Source organism: Lagenorhynchus albirostris, chromosome 16 (assembly GCF_949774975.1).
Source record: "Lagenorhynchus albirostris chromosome 16, mLagAlb1.1, whole genome shotgun sequence".
Classification (NCBI taxonomy): Eukaryota; Metazoa; Chordata; class Mammalia; order Artiodactyla; family Delphinidae; genus Lagenorhynchus; species Lagenorhynchus albirostris.
This window is the reverse complement of record NC_083110.1, coordinates 56,093,124-56,115,298: the sequence shown is the minus strand read 5'-3', so window position 1 is coordinate 56,115,298 and position 22,175 is coordinate 56,093,124. Positions and strand designations below refer to the sequence as shown.

At 40.9% G+C, this 22,175-nt stretch overlaps 1 protein-coding gene across 3 annotated transcripts in view; it reads left to right on the top strand.

Annotated features, from left to right (window-relative positions):
* Positions 1 to 22,175, top strand: part of DNMBP (dynamin binding protein) — a 77,339-nt gene that overhangs the window by 1,704 nt on the left and 53,460 nt on the right. For all 3 annotated transcript variants that reach the window (XM_060125417.1, XM_060125415.1, XM_060125416.1), the window contains exons 3-4: positions 694 to 816; positions 8,407 to 10,410. In XM_060125417.1, coding sequence (XP_059981400.1) covers positions 694 to 816; positions 8,407 to 10,410 — 2,127 coding nt within the window. The remainder of the gene's footprint in view (positions 1 to 693; positions 817 to 8,406; positions 10,411 to 22,175) is intronic.

Genomic DNA, 22,175 nt, shown 5'->3' with positions numbered 1-22,175 from the left:
CTCGATGCTGCAGATTGAAGAATGATAGGAAAGGGCAAAGCCAAAGGCAGGGAGGTGGGATGGGAAGTGGTTGCAGTAATCCAGGTGAGAGGTGCTGATGGCTTGGACCGAGGTGGTGAATCTGGAGATAAGTGGACATATGCAAGAGATAGTTAGAAGGTGGAATCAACTAAACTTTACGATGCGTTCCAACTGACAGGCCCTGTTTGTCTATTATTACTTGTTAAAACCCTGCCAATCTTCAGATTCAACTGTAGTCTTTTTCATAAAATTTTTCATTTTCTTCCTGACCCATTTCCTACCTTCTCTGAACTTCCATAGCAATTTGTGTACCTAGGATGTGACACTGGATTTCAAACTGAATTATTGTTTATGTCTGAATTAGATTTTATGTCTGAATCAAATTTTAAGATTTTTCAGGGCCAAGACTGTCTTACTCATTTTCCCCTCTGCAGTGTGCCTTTGACAGAGTGACACCCAGTAAATGCTCATTGAATTGAATTGCACTCTCTGTGTTCTGCATGCACCTGATTTTGTGCACTGCATGTTTTCTACACTATATTCTCCACTGATGAGTACTCAGTGAGTTTTCAATTCAGGGTTTATAAATGGGCTCACAAAAAAGGTTTTTGTCCTGGTACACAGACAGAAAAAAGGAATTTTAATATTGGAAATGTTTGCTTTTATTTACAGGACAGTTCCCCAGCAGTTTTGTGGAAGTTGTTACCATTCCCAGTCTAAAAGAGGGCGAGAGATTGTTTGTCTGTATCTGTGAATTTACATCCCTAGAATTGAACAGCCTTTCCCTCCATCGAGGTAAGTTGATCATCCAAGAGTAGACTGTTTAAAATAAGATTGGTGGAGTCAGTCCATTTTGACAACTAGATCTTTTTTTTTTGAATTTTTATGTGACTAACCTCTAGAGAGTCTTCAATAATACCAAGATAGTGCTGACAATAATAATGCCTTATATTTGAGAAGCATTTCATAATTTCCACAGCATTTTTTCTCACAAATACATTCTCATTTCATTCTCAGCACAGACCTGGCAGGTAGCAAAGTGGGTATTATTAACTGCATTTAAAAAATAATGAAAATGACTTCCTCCACTTACCATAAAAAAAATGATAATAATAATGCGAATGAGATTCAAAGAATGTTACCTGCAGTTGAGAAGTTTTGGCCTCAGAATGTGAAGTTACATCACCTGATTATTTGTAAGTCCAGTATTCTCTTTCTACTGCCCCAGGTTGTAGCTACACTTCAGACTACAGTTATCTTTTTTTCCCGTAAAAATTGATATGACTTTGCTAACAACATACTATTTATTAATGCATAATAGTAGAGCAGGAATTACAGTATGCAAATTAAGAGAGAGATGCAAAACAGCCCCATTGCTATTCAGCTATTAGGTAATGTTATTAAAGTTCTCATCAGAACCAGTTTAAAGGGAAGTGGTTTAAAACGGATGGTCATAGCCATGTCTCAGTGATATTCCAAGTATTTCTCACTTCTTACACTCTGATAGGCATATGAACGTCTAAAGAGTGACTAAACAGTTTCGGCACATGTACTTAAGTCCATACATTTCTGCATAAGCACAGAAGCCAGTAGTGTTCCACAAACTGAAGCTTATGATCAGCGCAATTTTATGATGACTCACAACAGTCATCAAAATTGTATAATTTATTAGGTATGTTAGTACTGTTGTTACTTACTCTTTTGAGTATGGCACTAAAGGGATAGGCTTAATTTCTTAAACTGTGTACACATATGGGAGAGAGAGTGCAGAGGTGGGGAGAGAGACCTAGCAAAGTCCCTAACCCTTAGTCAGTGAGAAGAAAGGAATATTGGGCTTTGACCTTAATCCTCAAAATCAGCTTTCAGAGTTTCTTGCCTTCACTTTACACTAAGCCTCTACCTCTGTTCTGTGTGCTTTTTTGCTAATCCACGTTGGGAAGACAGACAGAAATAGATGAAGATGTTATAGGAGGGAGCCTCATCTGTCCCTACTCACAGCTCTCCCATAGGGGGGCTGCGTCCACGTCAGACCAATCAGAGGGTCTGGTGGAAGCCAAGGCACAGTGGCTTCCACCAGAGCTGTGCAGAGGATGTGGGTGGCCTGGCATTGTTTTTTCCTACACCTGGTTCCTGGAGCAAATACTGTGTATAATAATGTACTATGTGGGAATATACAGTATGTCTACAACATTTGAGGAATTTTGAGGAAGTAGCTTCTGGAATTAGTTTTTTTGCTTCATAATATATCTTGCATAGTCAAGTCTTAGGTACTAAACAGATTTTCTGCTGAATGCCTCTCCTGGGAAGACTGGACTGATGTGTTCTGAACTTGATTTGAAGTTAAAATCCACCTCAGGAATCCCAGAGCCACCTGAGATTCTCAGGAAAACCCTGGTGTGGACCTTTTAGCCACAAGTCACCTCTACCAAGACTGACTCAAGGTCAGGCTGGGTCCTGGAGTCTGTAGATCTTATCTTGACTATCTTTTAACAAGTTAAGGCTGTGGAGCTGAAAAACATAAGCAGAGCTCAAAAGGAGAGGATGCAGGGCAGGGGGGATACATAGGAAAAGAGAGAATAGAAAGAGATGTACTAATTATTAGTGGTTTTATCTTCTGTGATATTGTGCTGCCAGTAAACACATTGACTATTCAGCTCTCTTTCCTTCTATGCTGTTCATGTATTTTAGCTTTGTATGTCTTCCGATTTGAACATAATGATAGCCTTTGAGGATGGAGATAGTAGGTGTATCTATACAATTTGTCTTTTTCTGGGAAGTTTAGCTTGAGACACAGAAATGATTTTAATTCCTCTTGTTTTCTATATATATATAACAGATATTTTACTAGTTAGAAACAAAATCACTAAAAAAATGAAAATATTGTTTTATACTATATATAGTTTATGACTTGAATCTAAGTCTACTGCTTGGAATGGCCCTTCTACTTCTTAGACTGAAAATGGCCCTTCTGCTTTTTCCATTAGATCAGCGTCTCCGCTCATGAGTATATACATTCCTTTATCCCTGTCCTCTAGTACTATTAATCCAGTTCCCTGTTGTTTCTTTGCCTTTCCTTTGGTCCTTCAGTGTAGCAGTGAAGCTTCTCCTCTTCTGTGATTTAATATATGTCAGGAGGGATTTGGAAACCTTTAAGAGCATGTGGGATAATGTTTGAGATCTGTTTTGTTTTACCATGCTGCCTTTAGTTGTTATTTACTTACCTTTCAGAAGTATCGAGAGTTATAAGAGAAAAAATTATATATTTTAACTATAAAATTATATTATTAAAAATATATATGTATTTAGGGCAGGCAGTATAGTTTAGGGGATAAGAATTCTGATGGCCCTAGATTTAAATCCAACTTCACAACTCAATAACTGTGATTCTGTACTAATTACTTAAGTTCTTTTGGCCTCAGTTTCCTTGTCTACAAATAATAATACCTACATCAGGGTAGTTGTGAGGATTAAATGAGGTTATACATGTAACGCATCTGGCAGAGGGTAAGCACTCAATAAAGATTAGCTATTTTATTATTCTCAACCTAGGATTCTTAGGGTTCATGGATGTGCTTCGGGGGACCTTATTTTCTGATGATTATGTGAAGTTTTGTGTGTATGTACATTTTCCCTGGGAGATTCTATTTCGAATCCAGACCACTAGTAGTTCTTCCAGCAGGTGTCACCCTTTCTCCTTTTCCCGAAGCTTTCTATTTGTTTTGGTCTGTTCCCTGTATTTTGAGTTATATTTAAATTCAGAAACAAGTTTGTCTCTTAGATCAATGTAGGTGCTGTCCTAGAAAATAAAGAGGGGAAAAAAGAGAGAAAAAACAAAAAACAAAAAACAAAAACAAAACAACAAGGAAAAGACAGAGAAAGAGGAGAGAAAAAAAATTAGTGAGAGCGATGAAATATTTAATTGCCTGACACAACACAGAATGCTTATCCCTTGCCTATAAGCTCATGCTTCTAGGCCACCTCTCAACCCCCAGAAAAGACCAATGAAAATTGATAAACTTATTTACAAATAAATAGATAAATGATAATTATCAGTTAAAGCACTTGTGTCATAAGTCTGTGGTGCCATGTGTGTGAGATATCAGGATTTAGGTTCTGATATGGCTCGTGTGGAAACCCAGGTAAAGAGTGGTAGGTCTGCATAGAGTACAGAGTCCCTGGGCAGTAGATTTCAGTGAGGGACTTTATCCTGCAGGGTCAAACTACTTATATTCAGATTCTAGGACGTTCATTCTTTCTTATCATCTTATTCTTAATGCATTTCTTGTTTGAATAAAAAAATCTAACCAGAAGAAACAAGCAGCGTGGTGGCTGGGATTAATCGTGCATAAGCAAAAGGCTCAGGCTGACCCTAAGAGTCACCCCACTTCCTATTTTTTTGTTCACTCTATTCCAGGAGTTCCTCATATTGTTGTTTTTGAAGTTTAGAAATGATCACTAAGCAGCCTCTATTCCTAAGGCATAGGAATGCAAAAAACTCAGTAACAGGGCTGTAAAATAAAAGTGTTCACCAAAATTATCTCTAAAGTGCTTTTCAGGGCCTAAATTGTGACTTAAAAAAAAAAACCTTTATTATATAGAAATAATCAACAGGATGACAATCTGCCAGGTAATAAAGCTTATCAAAACAGTCACCCAGGGAGTTCCCTGGTGGTCTAGTGGTTAGGATTCCAGCCTTTCATTGCCATGGATCAGGTTCGATCCCTGGTTGAGGAACTGAGATCCTGCAAGCCGCATGGCACGGCCAAAATAAAAACAAACAAAATTGTTTTCGGACTTCCCTGGCAGTCCAGTGGTTAAGACTCTGTGCTTCCAGTGCAGGGGACATGGGTTTGATTCCTGGTCAGGGAACTAAGTCGTGCCGCGTGGCCAAAAGCAAAAAAAAGAAAGAAGGAAAGGGAAAAAACAGTCTGAAAAAAACAACTGAAAATAGGAAAACAAACCCTATTATAAGGGTTTCATGAAGATTTGGTAAAACAAGAAAATATTCTCATTCTGCAGGTTTAAAAAAGCCAGTTCAGGGCTTCCCTGGTGGCGCAGTGGTTGGCAGTCCGCCTGCCGATGCAGGGGACGTGGGTTCGTGCCCCGGTTCGGGAGGATCCCACATGCCGCGGAGCGGCTGGGCCAATGGGCCATGGCCGCTGAGGCTGCGCATCCGGAGCCTGTGCTCCGCAACGGGAGAGGCCACGGCAGTGAGAGGCCCACATACCGCAAAAAAAAACCAAAACCGAAACAAAACAAACAAACAAGCAAAAAGCCAGTTCAGAGACCTCCCTGGTGGCACAGTGGTTAAGACCCCGCCTGCCAATGCAGGGGACAAGGGTTCGATCTCTGGTCTGGGATGATCCCACGTGCCGTGGAGCAACTAAGCCCGTGCGCCACAACTGCTGAGCCTGCTGCACTCTGGAGCCCGCGAGCCACAGCTACCGAGCCTGCATGCCTAGAGCCCGTGCTCCACAACAAGAGAAGCCACCGCAATGAGAAGCCCACACACCGCAATGAAGAGTAGCCCGTGCTCGCCACAACTAGAGAAAGCCCGCGCACAGCAACGAAGACCCAATACAGCTGAAAGGAAGGAAGGGAGGGAGGGAGGAGGGAAGGAAGGAAGGAAAGAAGGAGAGAAGGAAGGAAAGAAAGCCAGTTCATTTCAAAGCCAGGAGAGTGGGAGTTTTGGCACGCTTTTATTCTTTTTTTTTTTTTTTTTTGGCTGCGTTGGGTCTTCGTTGCTGCACGCTGGCTTCCTCTAGTTTTGGCGAGTGGGGGCTACTCTTTGTTGTGGTACGCGGGCTTCTCATTGCGGTGGCTTCTCTTCTTGCGGAGCATGGGCTCTAGGCGCGTGGGCTTCAGTAGTTGTGTCACGTGGGCTTTAGAGCGTAGGCTCAGTAGTTGTGGCACATGGGCTTAGTTGCTCTGCGGCATGTGGGATCTTTCTGGACCAGGGCTCAAACCCACGTCTCCTGCACTGGCAGGCAGATTCTTAACCACTGTGTCACCAGGGAAACCCACGCTTTTATTCTTAATCACCAAAAGACCTACTGTGTCTGAACAGTAGCCATGTCTCCAGTGAATACCCTCTGTGGTCCTGATGGAATGGCCTTAGAACTAGTGGGGGAAAAAGTCACTTGTAATTCTCAGGACCCCAAGCTCTGACCAATGGATATTGAATCAGGAATTAAAGGAAAATAGAAATACAGTACCAAGACCCTATTTCAGGGACATCTAAGCAAAACAGCATGAAATCAGTGAAAATGTATTGGGTGCCTACCAGTAAATGCAAAATCTTACATTAGAAGCTGTGTAGTATATAAAAATACAAGTGTCAAAATTGTTGATATAAGTGATAATTTCTTTAGTAGGCTACAGATGGCCAAGATGTGTGTAGGCTTCTAAGGTTTCTCAGGGAAGCATGCTAAGGTTTCAGATGGAGAGGAGAGGCTTCTATAGGAGACAATGAAAAGTCCCCTTGTGTGGAATAGGGTCTCAGAGGTGAGATAATATTGGATAGCTGGGGATGGGGCAAGGGGAGGTTGTGATTGGATGTGAATACCAGTTTGCACTGAGGTGAAAACATAAGAGTAGCCTTTTGGTAGCTTAGTTAACTAAACCTCTTTGGAGGGTGTCCACAGCAAACTTATTTTTTTAAATATATTTCCCGTATTAAGAATAGGATAATTAGAGTAGAAGCCTTAGGCGGTAGGAAGAAGCCTTCATGCCTCATGGTAAACGTTTGAGCAGGGGAGGGATATGATAAAATGGGTACATTTGTAATCTTAGTTTGGCATGAATCATTTGGTAGACTGGAAGAGACAGTGTCTGGGGCGAGGTTTAAAAGAGTGAGATATGATGGGAGTTGGATGAGGTACCAAAGAGTAAGTGATGAATGGAATAAATATTTTGAGAGAAGAAATTAGAGGACAAAAGGAAGTTAGAAGCGTGGAGCTAGTTAAAAAAGTTAAAACTGATGATCTACAAAATGAATAGTTCATAATCAGGTAACTAAAAGTTTGCTGCAAAACAATTTGCTGCAAACCTATAGGGTAATTTTTTAACTGGGACAAATCCTTTCCTCACCTTCTTCAATAATAAGGCAGATGCCAACTGTTTAGCTTATATTTTGTGAAGATAGCCTGAAACAACAATATTGGATCTACTGGTTATTTTCAAAAACAAACTGCTGATTACTAGAACATTCTTCTAAGATTTCATTATGATGTATTTTCAGGATAAGGATAGTTCAAGAAGGGCTCTAACCAAGTGAGAGAGTGGCATGGACATATATACACTACCAAATGTAAAACTGAGCTAGTGGGAAGCAGCCGCATAGCACAGGGAGATCAGCTTGGTGCTTTGTGACCACCTAGAGGGGTGGGATAGGGAGGGTGGGAGGGAGGGAGAGGCAAGAGGGAAGAGATATGGGGATATATGTATATGTATAACTAATTCACTTTATTATAAAGCAGAAACTAACACACCATTGTAAAGCAATTATACTCCAATAAAGATGTTTAAAAAAAAAAAGGGCTCTGGAGAAAATAAATGAACAGTTTGTTGTCCACACCTTACACTTCCAACCCATTCCTGAAGATTCTTTCTTTGTTCGATTAGTGATATTGAATATAATTTAGTGTGAGAAATTAGATCCATCTATTCAAAGGACTATAGTGGCCATGACTATATTCTTCATCATTTATAAATGAATCCAGTGGTACAGACTATTGCTGGTAGTAGCATTTCTCTAACTTTTTGATCTTAGGATGCCTTTACATTCTTAGAAGTTTTTGAGACCCTAAAGAGCACTTGCTTGTGTGAGTCTATTGATATTTACCATATTAGCTGTTAAAGCTGAGAAATTTTTTAAATTATCAATTTATTTTTAAAAACTCATATTAGCATTAATAACATAAATAACAGTTTATGAAAAATAACTAGTTTCCTAAACAAAAAAAATTTAGTGAGAAGAGTAACATTGGTTTGCATTTTTTGCAGATGTCTTTAATACTTGGTTTAATAGAAGAAATCTAGATTCTTGAATCTATATTCAGTTTGCCACGTTACATTGTTTTGACTGAAGTATATGAAGTGTATGAAGAAAATATGATAGTTTTGACCTCACAGACCCTCTGAAAGGATCTTAGGGATCCACCCCCAGGGTTCAGCAGACCACATTTTGAAAACCATGGGTTTACAGGAATGTTCACTATATTGTCACTAAATTGTCAAAAAGTGTCCATGCACTTAAAACTCTAGGTTTATATTCCCTTGAATTTGGTAGCTATTTAAGATGATGAGTTGCACTATTAGTTATACCAGTATCCTACTGAGGTGATAACCGAGGTCATTATCTTTGCTTCTCTTCTCTTTCTTCAGGTGACCTAGTGGTTCTCGATGGCACTCCCACTGCCGGCTGGCTGCAGGGCCGGAGCTGCTGGGGTGCCTGGGGCTTCTTCCCATCCTCATGTGTTAGGGAGCTCTGCCTCTCCTCACAGAGTCGGCAGTGGCACTCACAGAGTGCCCTTCTCCAGATTCCCGAGTATTCAATGGGACAGGCCCGGGCACTGATGGGGCTCTCTGCCCAGCTGGATGAGGAGCTGGACTTCAGAGAAGGGGATGTGATTACCATTATTGGAGTTCCTGAACCAGGCTGGTTTGAAGGGGAGTTAGAGGGTCGAAGAGGCATTTTTCCAGAAGGTTTTGTAGAGCTTTTGGGGCCCCTGAGGACTGTGGATGAGTCAGTAAGTTCTGGAAATTGCGATGACTGCATTACTAATGGTGAAGTAGATACCAACACAGGAGAAGAGAGACAGCCAGAAGAGGAAGGCGAGCAGCCAGGCACCTACGGGATTGCCCTCTACAGATTCCAAGCCCTGGAGCCAAATGAGTTGGATTTCGAAGTAGGCGATAAAATCCGAATCCTGGGGACCCTGGAAGATGGCTGGCTAGAAGGATCACTGAAGGGCAGGACAGGCATCTTTCCTTACCGCTTTGTAAAGTTATGTCCTCAAACAAGGGTGGAGGAAACCATGGATCTGCCACAGGAAAGCAGCCTCACCAACATCCCTGACACATCTTTGGATTGTTCAGAGGACTTCTTAGAAGTGGAAGGAAAAAGACATGAATCTCATGAGTATAAAGCAGAGAAGTCCAACTCAGTTATTTCTGAAACATCCACTTCCCCACTGGAGCATCTGACTTCTGAGTATGAAGAAGACAAAAACTCTCACTGGGACGTGGGCACCTCAGAAGGGCCCCCAAGAAGCACAGGTTCAGGGCACGAACAGCTTCTTACCAAATACTCTTCCACAAAGGATCCTTCAGAGGTGGTAAATGGTGTTACGTCCCAAACTCCAGTACCTTTTCATCCCGAATTGCAGAAAAACCAGTATTATTCTATAGGAGGAGGAAGCAACCCCCGCCCCAACCAATACTCTGACCCTCTTCCTCTAGAAGCAAGGACTAGAGACTACTCCAGCCTACCTCCCAGAAGAACATACTCCCAGCCGAAAACCCTTCAGAAGCCAGTGCCACCTCTTCATAGCACCTTTTCCCGTTTAGCCTCCAGGGCAGTCAGACCCAGCCAGTTGAGCCCTCAGCTCCAGGGCATGGCAAGGTGTGTGAAAAAGCACCTCACACCCAAAGAAAATGCTTCCAGCTTTTGCTCTGCATCAGAGAGATCAGAGATGAAGCCTGGTCTGCAAGACGAGACACCTGCTGTGGAAGCAGTGGCACTTTCACAGGGAGACGGCAACACGGACCTGGATTCTAAGTTGACACAACAACTGATAGAGTTTGAGAAGAGCTTGTCAGGGCCCGGCACAGAACCAGATAAAATTTTACGCCACTTTTCAATCATGGACTTTAACTCCGAAAAGGATATTTTCCGAGGTTCCTCGAAGCTGATCATCCAGCAGGAGCTGCCTGAGAGGAGAAAGGCTCTAAGGCCACCGCCACCCCGTCCCTGTACTCCAGCATCCACTCCTCCCCATTTGCCAGTGGACCAGAGCCTGAGACTGGAACCACCCTTGGCAATGCGACCCTCTCGCCCCGCTCCCCTGCCTCCCTCGGCCCAGCAAAGAACGAATGCAGTACCCCCCAAGCTCCTAACCTGTAACCGTCCTGGCTGTGAGAGCCTAGAAAAGGAGGGCCCCGAGAACATGGAGAAAACTTTGGACCAGACTTCCCAGTGTCCCTTAGTCTTGGTGAGGATTCAGGAGACGGAACAGGACTTGGATGTGTGCTGCAGGGCTCAAGAAGAGCTGAACTTACTGCTGGAGGAGAAGCAAGAGGAATCACTAAGGGCAGAGACCCCTGAGAATCTTGAGTTCTACGAGAGTAACATTGAGAGTTTGAACATGGAACTCCAGCAACTTAGAGGTAAGTGATGAGGAGATAGTATATACTTGTTTCTTGACACCCACGAGTCCAAGTAACAGCCTACCCAGGCTTTTAGGGATGTGTTACCATCTATGATGGACAATTAAGGAATGGTTTGCTTTTTATTACCTAATTTCTCACTCTGTCACCACAATTAGATGGCTCTGTCTGAAAGTATCCTATGACCACTATAGCCTCCTAACTCCATTTGCTGCTCAGGTAAAAAAGCTCAGACCTCAGTGACATTTATACCTCCTATACCTCTGTGACATCCATAGCAGTTGTACAGATGGAAGTCCCCAGATATAACTTTCTTTAACCAGACTCTGCTCAGGACTGAAGACTTCCAGGCTAAGACTCATGAGAAAACAGTATGTTGTATCTTTGTGGTCCAGGGACTAAGTTTCAATAATAATAACAAACATTTATTAATGTATTAATAAGCATTTGTCACAAAGAATCTTCACAGCTACCTTGAAGGTACTGGGTTAATTCATTTGGCTACTTTATAGATGAGGAAACCAAGACTTGCAGAGATTAAGTAGCTTGCTAAGGGAACCGGGAATCGAGCCCATGTCTTTAACTACTATGGTTTACTGTTTCCCACCTTGCACATTCAAAAATTGAAATGCTGTCTCTTAACTTGGGGGTGACCAGGCTCTGGAGACTTCATTTGTATTCACCAGCCTATCAAGAGAAATAATTTATAAAGTAGGAAGAAGAAAAGAGTGAGATAATAGCAACTGGTCTAGAGCCTGAGGAGAGCATGACTGCATGCCCTTTGGCATGCGTGCCAGAGAGCTCTGAACCTACATGTCCTTAGGAAAGTCAATAATAAAAAGCACTCTGTGGATCTAGGAGTTGCAGGATCCTAATAAATAAAAACAAGGTAATGGTGGCCCAGAGAGACTAAATCAAGATGGCAGACCAAGTACACATACCAACTTCCCCTTGTCCTTTAGATCTCTAAAAGTGAATGAAAAAAAATAATAATAAATTCCAAGAAGAAAGAGTATTATCAGAAGGCCAGAAGTCGAGTAATTTTCTGAAAGATGGAAAGCAGACGGATTACAGAAAGAGAGGAAACCTCTGTCTAAAATATGCTCAGGCAAGAATTGCTGTGCAAGTGGGCACAGTTCTGCGGGAACTCCAAACTCAGAGGCATGGCCCGGGAGGATGTCCTGGAGCACATGCAGGGTGATGAATTAGGGACCAGCCAGATCACTGGGCCCCTGGGTCATTTGTGCTCAACAGGACAGTGGTGACATTTGCTCTCAAGGTAAAGCACGAGGGTGAGCACCTAGACATGTCCTCAAGAGGGTGTTCATTTAATATGAGTATCTGAACTCTTGGGGAATGCCAGATGCCTTGACGATTTCAGAGTGCCTGAAAAGGAATCCTGAGGGAACTTTGGCTCAGCACTACATCCTCAAAGACATAGCAAGCCCCAGATTCTCCATCACCTTCCATACATACAAGTTTTGAGATATACTTGTAAACTGTTCTTGCATTAGACATACAGGTGACAGAACAAAACTCTCCCAAATTCCAGGTAGCAAAAATTTCTCAATAATGATACTTATTAGAATTAGTAGTGTTCCAGAGAAATATTATGTCTTCTATGCATAAAAACAGTGTGCAGTGTTTTTAAAGGACTATATGGAGTAATGGACTGGTACTGAGGGATGAAATTGGTATTCTTTTTTATTCAATTGACCTTCTTTTTCAGGACTAATAATTCAGCTGGTGTTCTTACTATGTTTTTGGGTTTTTTTTAAGTTCTAAAAGTTTAATGCTGTGAAAGACCTGCAGTAGGTGGGTATAGTCTTAATCAGGAAACTGTTCTTTATTTGCGTTCACCAAATACAGCATTGGCTGTATTAATATTGACTTGATTGCTTTTCAATAGGTGTATTATTTGTATCAATTGCTAGTATGATGAAATTACTTATTTCTTGCAATCACTGACAGTTCCTCTTAAGGTCATCTTTTTCTGTCTTCATAAAAAGTGTATCCAGCAATACAAGAAGTCCCTTGAAAGAGGCAGAATTAATCAGTTTAAGCACCAGGCTTTACCCCTCCAATCCAGTCCCATACAATCTCTAACCTTGAAATTTAAGGCATAAGATTTAAAGAACTTTTGATACAGTATTTATCTAATCCTGATTGATATTATATTTAGTTGTTTATATGCCTCTTGATGAAAATCTTAAGCCTAATGAAAAGACAGATACTGTACATTAGTTGGTTTGTCATTTCCCACATACCTGGTATAGTGTCCAACAGGTAGTAGACTCAGTAAATACTTGGTGAATTTAGTTTAACTGAATGAAGTTGAAGTTTCTGCTCTACCTTCCAGAACTTTCAAAGATCTCCTTCCTCCATTGTTACTTTGAACTTGGACTACTGGAGAGCTAAGGACTGTCAGTGCTGAGATGCTGGTCCCCTTGTCAGACACAGTCAATGGTAGCAAAATAGTCCAGTGCTGTGCCAGACCCAAAATTAGGTTCTTTATTGTAGCTATTGCTCCTCCTTCCTCTTCTTTTTTTTCTTCTTCTTTTTTTAAATAAGAAAATGTATGGACAAATGCCTAGCTATGCTTATCATGTGATAGGCATTTAATAGGGGTTTGAGAAATTAGAAGAAATATAATTAAGAAGCACTTCTAATTGCAAGACTTAAGTATAAGAAGAAAGGGTATGGCTTTATTTATTTGAACTGTAGTCAACTGAGGGCTCTGGTTTGTGCTTGGTGGTTTTAGAGCAGGATACACGTGACGGTTTGGTTTACATTCAGCTCCACCTTATGCATATAAGTGTGAATCTAGTTAGATCAACAGGGAATACATTGAATGGATTCAATTTAAGTATAGGATGGTATATAGATTTACATATAGCTCACACTTAAATATATATAGCCTTTATACTGTTCTTCATATTGCTCCTTAAAACTCTGGAATTATTATGTCATGAGGACTCATTTCCTAGAAGCTGTATTTGTTTTTCAAATCTGATATGTTACCTTTTATAGTTTTCTGTTTCCTGTAGGTATCTTTCAGCTTGTTTTTTATTTTCTTTACCTATGGTAAGAATAGTTATTTTATAGTCTGCATATGATAATTCCAAGATATTAAGTCTTAGTGGGACTGTTTTTGGTGTCACATGGTTCTCATTCATGTGGTCTAGACTCCTTGTGTGTCTGGTTACCTTTTACTGTGTGCTAGTCATAGTATTTAGAAAACATTAAGACCGGAGATGAAGGCATCTGTCTCCAGAGAGGATTTGCACTTCTTTCTGTCAGCTGCTTCTGGTCAGCTAATGTTTCCCAATTCCTGAAGGATAGTAGTCTTTGAGATTCAGGAACAAGAAATTGGAATTCCTGAAATTATAAATTATTCTGTATTTAAAAAAAAACTGTTATTTACGTGTTCTTAAGTAATAACAGTAATGTATGTAATAATCAACAGTGAGCAATTTTCCTGTGTTAGGATTATACTAAAAGTTTCAGAGATTTTATGTATATATACACATATATATGAAATAAATGCATAATTTTTTATTATTATGAACCAAAATATTATGAGATTATATATTTTAATGACATGTAAAATTATTCTCTACCTGATAATTAACTTTGAAATATTTTTTACTTTTTTTTTTAATTTTATTTATTTATTTTTGGCTGCGTTGGGTCTTCGTTGCTGCGCGAGGGCTTTCTATAGTTGCAGCGAGCGGGGGCTACTCTTCGTTGCGGTGCGCGGGCTTCTCATTGCAGTGGCTTCTCTTGTTGCAGAGCATGGGCTCTAGGTGCCGCAGGCTTCAGTAGTTGTGGCTTGTGGGCTCCAGAGCGCAGGCTCAGTAGTTGTGGCGCACAGGCTTAGTTGCTCTGTGGCACGTGGGATCTTCCCTGCCCAGGGCTCGAACCCGTGTCCCCTGCATTGGCAGGCGAATTCTTAACCACTGCACCACCAGAGAAGTCCCTATTTTTTACTTTTTACTTTAAAATAATTTTGGATTTATAGAGAAGTTGCAGAAATAGTAGAGTTCCCTTAACCCTAATATCTTACATAACTCAAAAATATTTATCAAAATTAGAAAATTAACATGATACTAGACATCTGATAATATAAAACATTAAAATAAGGGAATATTAACACAAAATAAATGTTAAATAAAAATAATTTAAAAACTGTAAAATCATACCACAAATATTTAGTATTTAAAGTGATTTTTAAAACAAAATTTTAAATACACAAAGTATTAGTTGCCCTGTCTGATGGGATTGATCTTTGTTTTGTGACTAATATTCCAGACATAGAAAAAAGTCTCCTTTGATGTTGGTTGAGTGTTAAGAATGTATCCAAAAACATCTTCAGGTGGGGCCATTAGGGTACATGTTGCTTTGCATAAGCTCATAATCTTTCTTTTTTTTTCAGACAGGTTTTCTTTTTTTATTTTCTAGCAACTATTTGCATTGAATATTTCTTTTTTTAAAATTTTAATGAAGTATAGGTGATTTACAATGTTGTGTTAATTTCTGCCGTACAGCAAAGTGATTCAGTTATACATATGTGTGCTTATATTCTTTTTTAACAGTGAAAATATTTTGTCTACTTGCTCTGATTTTGACTTTGCCATTGGAATCAATATTGTTTTGCTAATTCAAATTTTAGACAATAAATTTATGACAACATTCACATCTTTGAAAATTTTTTTAATTGAAATAATTAACATACAATATGATGTTAATTTCAGGTAGTACAACATAATGATTCAATATTTAATATTCACATCTTCTCTGCATTTCTCTTGTTAAAATACTTACAAAGAACTATAGCCTATAGCAAATACAAACACTGGAAAACACTGAGCAAACATTTTTGAGTAGTATTAAAATAATGGAACATTTGCCTCTGAGCAAGATTCAGTGCTACACAGAATCATGTGTCAGAATTGCCAATTTAAGGACTTATTTTACTTCTAAAATTTGATATTTCTTGGACCATCACTTACAAGGTTTATATAAAATATACTGTGCAAATACGCTTATTAGTATTTATTTATTTTTCATTTTTATTTATTTTTGCGGTACGCGGGCCTCTCACTGTGTGGCCTCTCCCGTTGCTCTGGGCGCGCAGGCTTAGTGGCCATAGCTCACGGGCCCAGCCGCTCCACGGCATGTGGGATCTTCCCGGACCGGGCCATGAACCCGTGTCCCCTGCATCGGCAGGCAGACTCTCAACCACTGCGCCACCAGGGAAGCCCCTTATTAGTATTTATTTTATTTGCAAGAGTGACTCACTGTTAGCGCACAGGGCCATGAACACACGTGCTTTATAAACACATTCATAACATAGCAACAGTTACAAGCAATACTAACTGATTAGATCCTAGGAACTTTTCTCCTATGTACTTTTGTCCCGGTCAACCTTAATCTTTACTCTGTGGGTCAGTATTTTCTACTCGTGCTTTCAACTTGACACTGGTAGATTCTTTCAAACCAGTAATGTCTCTACATTTATTGTTAAGCTTTATTCTCACAGAGAATTATAGTATTTTCTCCTTTTTTTCCAGATTTCTTGGCTGATTTTTTCTTACGATTCAGAAATCGTAAGATCGTAATATAAATTATATAAATATTATCGTAATATAAATTCCCTAAGCAACGCTGAGGAGGAATTCCCACGTGGAAACGATATCATTCTCAGTCCACCTCCACCTTAAACTAATTTCAAGGCTTAAACTACCTTGGACGGTGAAGGTATTAGAGCCCGAGATGTAATTTTGCAGGAGGGCTGGTCCAGTTCTGATTCTCTCTCAGGAGTCTCTGGAATCTTAGCTTATTTATAGAAAAGGTCTCCTTTTAGACTCCTTACCTTGCCTTGGGCTTTGAGTTATCAACCTCTTCTCCTCAGAGGGCCATTGAAACAAAAGCTGAGTTTTCTGGGACTGGTAGATGCCCCAGGGCATTGTAGTTTCTGTGGTTATTTACCCCTCTGGATTCTAGTTTTCCTTTTGGTTTTGGCCTGTACTCTACCATCTTGTCATTGATGATAGTTTGAAGATTTTTAAATAGTTCGTCTAACTTTTTAAGCTTTCTTTCTGTGAGATGGTTGGCCTAAACTTCAATTATTGGAAATAGAAAGTCCTTTATTAGTAGTTTTAGATAAGCTAGTGTTTGGCTGTGTCTGAGAATTGGGAGTTTTAAGTCTGGAATTATCATGTAGAGTCAGGGTAGAATGCTAGGAGGCATTTGTGAGTATAGTGTGTTGGGGATGATATGTCATTGTAGGCTTCAGGATGGTATCGAGTCAGTCACTCATTCATCCAGCAAATGTTGGTTAAGTTTTTACCATGTGCCAGGCCCTGTGTTAAGGGCAGCGTATATAGTAATAAACATAGATGTGTTGTCTGCCTTCCAGGAGCTTCTGGTCAGATGAGTTGCTAATTAACAAGTAGAAGTCCATATCTAAAACACAGTACCTTACTGGTTTGGGAAAGAATTCTTATACCTGAGGCATTCCAAGGAGTCTTCAGAATAATAAATTGCTTAATAATTTAAGCATATAATAATAATTGAGTTCCCTGGTGGCCTAGCGGTTAGGATTCCGGGCTTTTACTGCCATGGCCTGGGTTTAATCCCTGGTCGGGGAACTGAGATCCCGCAAGCTGCGGGGCATGGACAAAACAAAAACAAAACCAAAAATGGTACCTTCAAATCTGATAAATAGTTTGGCTTCTGAAGCAGTAGAAGTATTCAGCGTTAGTCCACAGACTTTTCAGATTTACCAGTACAAGTTACTTTTAGAAGCCCTTATTAGAACTACATCCTGTGGCCCTGAGAGAATCTCATTTTAGCATATCATAGTCCTTTTCTACCTCGAGGAGAGGTTCACATGCCTGAATTGGACAGCCAGGGTTGTACATTCATTTCTTTACTCAGCAAACATTTCTTCAGCACATAGTATGACCCAGGCACTGGCTATACACTGATTAATAAAAAGGATATAGTCATAGTATCATTCATATTTGTGTATCTTTGAAACTCTAGTGATCATACTGATATTGACCTCTGTATTTAATCACACTGTCTCTCTATCTTGCTGCCTTTGAATTATGGCCATAGTTAATTTCTGTGTGGGCCAAGACCCTGTTGTTCTAAATCAGTGCAGTGGTTGGTAAATTGTAGAGTCAGCCTCTTCCGCATCAGGAACCTTGCTCCTAAACGTCTCCCCTTAAGGTAATGCCAGGAAGAAGGTTGGCCAGAGACACTCGGGGTAATTTTTAATTTGAATTTTAAATGACTGTTGCACATCAAATCAGAATATGTTTTTCAGGAAAGTAACATTTTCACCAAGATATTGGGTGAGATCTAAGGTCCACTAAAGAGAGCCATTAGGTTAACCAGTTGGAGAATGACTGATATGGAATAATAACATCTTTACACTGAAGTGATACATAATATTCCAGACAGATTTTTAAAGATTGAAGGTATGGTTTTTCTACATACAGAAGCAATTTATTATTCTGAAGACTCCTTGGAATGCCTCAGGTATAAGAATTCTTTCCCAAACTAGTAAAAGGTTATAGAGTTTAAAAGGTAAAACGTTTTGTGGTCTTTTAAGATATAAAAGTTCATGTAAAAGAAATAATGATTTTTCTTTCTAGTTTGTCAGTACATAAGAAAAAACCCAATATCCTCGGCTTTTGTAACATCTAGTTCAGGGTGTTGGCTCAGTAAAAATTAGCTCAGTTACTTGTAATGGATTTTATCTTGGTATATAAATCCATAAAACAGCAACCATAGTCAGAAGCCATTCAGAGTCCATGTTGATTCAGGACAGAAGCTAGTTTTCCTTTTAGCAGACAGGGTTTAATGTATGTCAAGAACCGTAGCTAGGAATGGTTAACTTATAATTAGCCCGTGACGCACTAGTCTTTGCAGTTTGTAGTGTGGCTTTGTGAACATTTCTTCACCTGAGCTCCAGGCAGAGGGGTGGAGAAACTGGAATAGCTCCAGGGACTTCAAGTATGGGTTTCAGATTTCACCCAGGCTTTGCAGCACTTAGTGAGAGGACCTGCCTCTAGCTAGCCTCCTGCCTCAGCCACAGGCATTCCTGCTGCCACTGGCTACCTGAGCGTGTTGACTACTACTGTTCACTTTACCAGATGTAGCAAGACCCCAAAGATGAAAAACTCTGGGGCAGTCATTTATTCAATAAATACTGTTGAGCTCCTGCTATATTCCAGGCAGCGTTCTAGAGTTATAGCAGCGATCTCTGCCCCCATGGGGAGAGACAAACAATAAGTAAAAATATGCGTATTATTAGGAGGCAAAAGAACCTATGGAATTAGGGAAGTGACTTTTAAGTGAAGATCTGAATGATTGTAGGAAGCCAGCCAAACCATTTTGGGGGGTGGGGGAGATTATTTCAGGCAGCTAGAACAGCAAGTATAAGAGTGTGCCTGTTGTTTGAGGAATAGCAAGGAGGCCAGTTCAACTAGAGCAAAGGGCATGGGCTTTGTAGCCCATCATTCGGAGTAAGACGAGAAGCCCCAGGAAGGTTCTGAGCAGGGGAGCAACATGATCTTAGAACTTTACAGAGTCACTCTGTGGCGTTGAGAAAAGACAGAAGTGCAGAGGCAGAGAGACCAGTTAGGAGGCTACTGTAATGATCCAGGCAAGAGGTGATGGTAGCTTGCACCAGGATGGCAGAGTGGGGTTGAGGAGAAGTGCTCAGTTATTTTGAGCATCATATATAAGGTATATTTGAGTTGGAGCCAGTAGGACTTGCTGGTGGATTGGATGTGACGTGAAAGAGATGAGGATGACCCTGAGATTGAGCAACTGGAAGGACTGGAGTTGCCAGTAATTTCTCAATTAATGGTGAAGAGTGCAGGAGACGCTGGTTGGTGGGGGAGGTGGGACAAGGCAGAGGTCAACTGCATAATTTGATACACAGGCCAGAGTTCAGAGGAGTTAGGCCTGGAGACATAAATTTGGGACAAATGAATTTTGACAGCACATAGACAAATTCTTTCAGCACATAGACATTATTTAAAGTCATGACATTTAATGAGATTACTTAAAAAAACAAAAAAAGTATAGATAGAGAAAAAGAGAAGAGGCCCAGGGAGTGAGCTGTCTGGAAGATAGGAACGGAAAGAGTAGGATGATGACAGCAATTATAAACAATTGAGTGCTTATACTTTGTCAAACAATGTGCTAGGTGCTTTTATACACTTTTTCCAGTTCCCCAAATTGTCCACATCTGACAGATGAGAAAACTGAGGTTTGCCCACAGTTGGTAAGTGGGTGAGCCAGGATTCAGATTCAGGTGGGTTTCACTGTACAGCTTTATGTACATTCTCACTGTGCCACAGCGAGATGGCAGCGTGTTTTGACTTAAGGAGGGATTGCTTGACCTCTGAGAGTGGGTGGTAGGAAGCAACAGTTGGAAAACTCAGATCTACAAGTGCTCAAGGTGGAAGGATCCCAACTGACTCTTGCCAACTTACTTCCAAAATAATTTATGCCAACAGTAACATTTTTAGTACTCTGATTGGTTGAAAACTATTTGCTAAATTACATATATCTGTGGATTTAAGAGCATATATGTATGTATTGACATATATATTTTTAAAATATTTAATCCTTCCTCACAGATATACTTTTTTTGTGGTACGTGGGCCCCTCTCACTGTTGTGGCCTCTCCCGTTGCCGAGCACAGGCTCCGGACGCGCAGGCTCAGCAGCCATGGCTCACAGGCCCAGCCGCTCCGCGGCATGTGGGATCTTCCCGGACCGGGGCACGAACCCGTGTCCCCAGCACTGGCAGGCGGACTCTCAACCACTGCGCCACGTCCTTCAAAGTATATCAGATCTCCCCAACACCTCTTATTTTCCTGTATTGCAGTCTTTATTTTTCTTTTTACAGTGCTCTCAGACTCTTTTCTCTGTTTCTGCCTTCCCCTGTCCCAGTCAGTTGTCTTTTCTTTAGTCCATAGTCTCTTCCTTTACTGGGGAACTTACTTTTTCATCTTAAGTATCTGTCTTCTCCCTCATTTCCAGACCCTCTTCCCACTTAGCTGGAGGCTGTTGCTGTATTGAGATCCCTCAAGTTACTTTAACCTTAATGATAGGGTCTTCTTTACAGCTCCTCCTAATTAACCCTTAGGCCTAGAGGCAGCTGCACTAAGAGTGGAAACCACATTCCTAGTCAAGGAATTTCTTGAATTCCTTCTGTGTGCTAGGTAACTGGGTACAAAGGAAAAGACCTGGGGCAGCCAATGTTGGGAATGTGGAAGACAAGGGAGATGAACTAGCAAAGGAAAAGGAGCAGCCAGTCAAGTGAAGGAAGAGCTTCAAGAAAGAGGAAGTGACTCTGTCCAAAAGCTACTGAGAAGCCAAGTAAGATGAAGTCTCAGAAATGACCATTGGATTGGATGACCTTGTCAAGGGCAGTTTCAGTAAAGTGGTCTGGGAAGATCCCATGTGCCGCGGAACAACTAAACCCGTGCGCCACAACTACTGAGCCTGTGCTCTAGAGCCCGCAAGCCACAACTACTGAGCCCGCATGCCACAACTACTGAAGCCCGCGTTCCTAGAGCCCGTGCTCCACAGCAAGAGAAGCCACCACAATGAGAAGCCCGCGCACCGCAACAAAGAGTAGCCCCCGCTCACCGCAACTAGAGAAAGCCTGTGTGTAGCAACGAAGACCCACTGCAGCCATAAATAAATAAATAAATAAAATTTTAAAAAAGGAAACATTCAGAGGCTCATGAGACTGATGGTTAGAGGGGGCACACTGAAGTGCAGGAGAGGGAGGGCCTAATTGCCGAAACAAAGTCTTTGAGGGGTCAGGAGGGAGTGGATCAGTGAACCAACAGAGAGAGAGAGATTGGCCTGTTATCAGAGCAGAGACAGTTCTTCCATTCTAACGAGGGAAAGCAGAGCAGATGGGTACAGATGCAGGTAGGATGGTAGATTTGATGGTGAAAAGATGAAGAAACAGGCTTAGAGAGCTTAAGTAACTTTCCCAAGATTATACAGCTAGTTAGTGGCAGAGTCAGGATTCAAAAAAAAGCACAGCCTGTGCTTTTAACTTGTAAGCTCTCCTGCCCTCTGCCTTGCATCTAGCATGTGCCCAATAAATATGACCACCATCAACTCATTAAACATGGGAGTACCTCTTGTGCCCCACGTACAGAGCTGTGCTGGAGATTGGACTTGGTCCTTGCCCTCAAGCTTTCAGTGTAATAAAAGGAGGTAAACAAGTATAATAAAGTAACAGGTAAGATGAGAGGGATATTTGCATGGTGCTCTGGAAAATAGCAAGAACTATGGGAATCAGAGAGCGTCACTGGGGCAGAGTCTTAGAAAGTGAGGAGGAATTGATCATCGGGCTGGAGGAACCACATGGGCAGTTACAGAGATATTGTGAAAAGTTTAGGTAATTACCTGTTCTTACTAGATTTATTTATTTATTTTTACTGTCTCCTCCCTTTTGTTCCTTTACCTTTCCTCTACTTTCTGCCTCTTTTCTCTCATCCTTCAAATCCTGCTGCCCCACCTTCACTTCTAGCATTATGTTCGGAGAATTTCTATCCAGGGATGGTCATTGTAGCTGATCACCCACCCTATAGTAACAAGTAACAAACATCATGGCAGAGTACTGCTCAGGGCTTTTGAAGAGGGCCGGTGGAATGTGACTGTTGTTTCAAGTGAAAGGGAAGATAACTATCTACAAAGTTGTATTTCACCAGT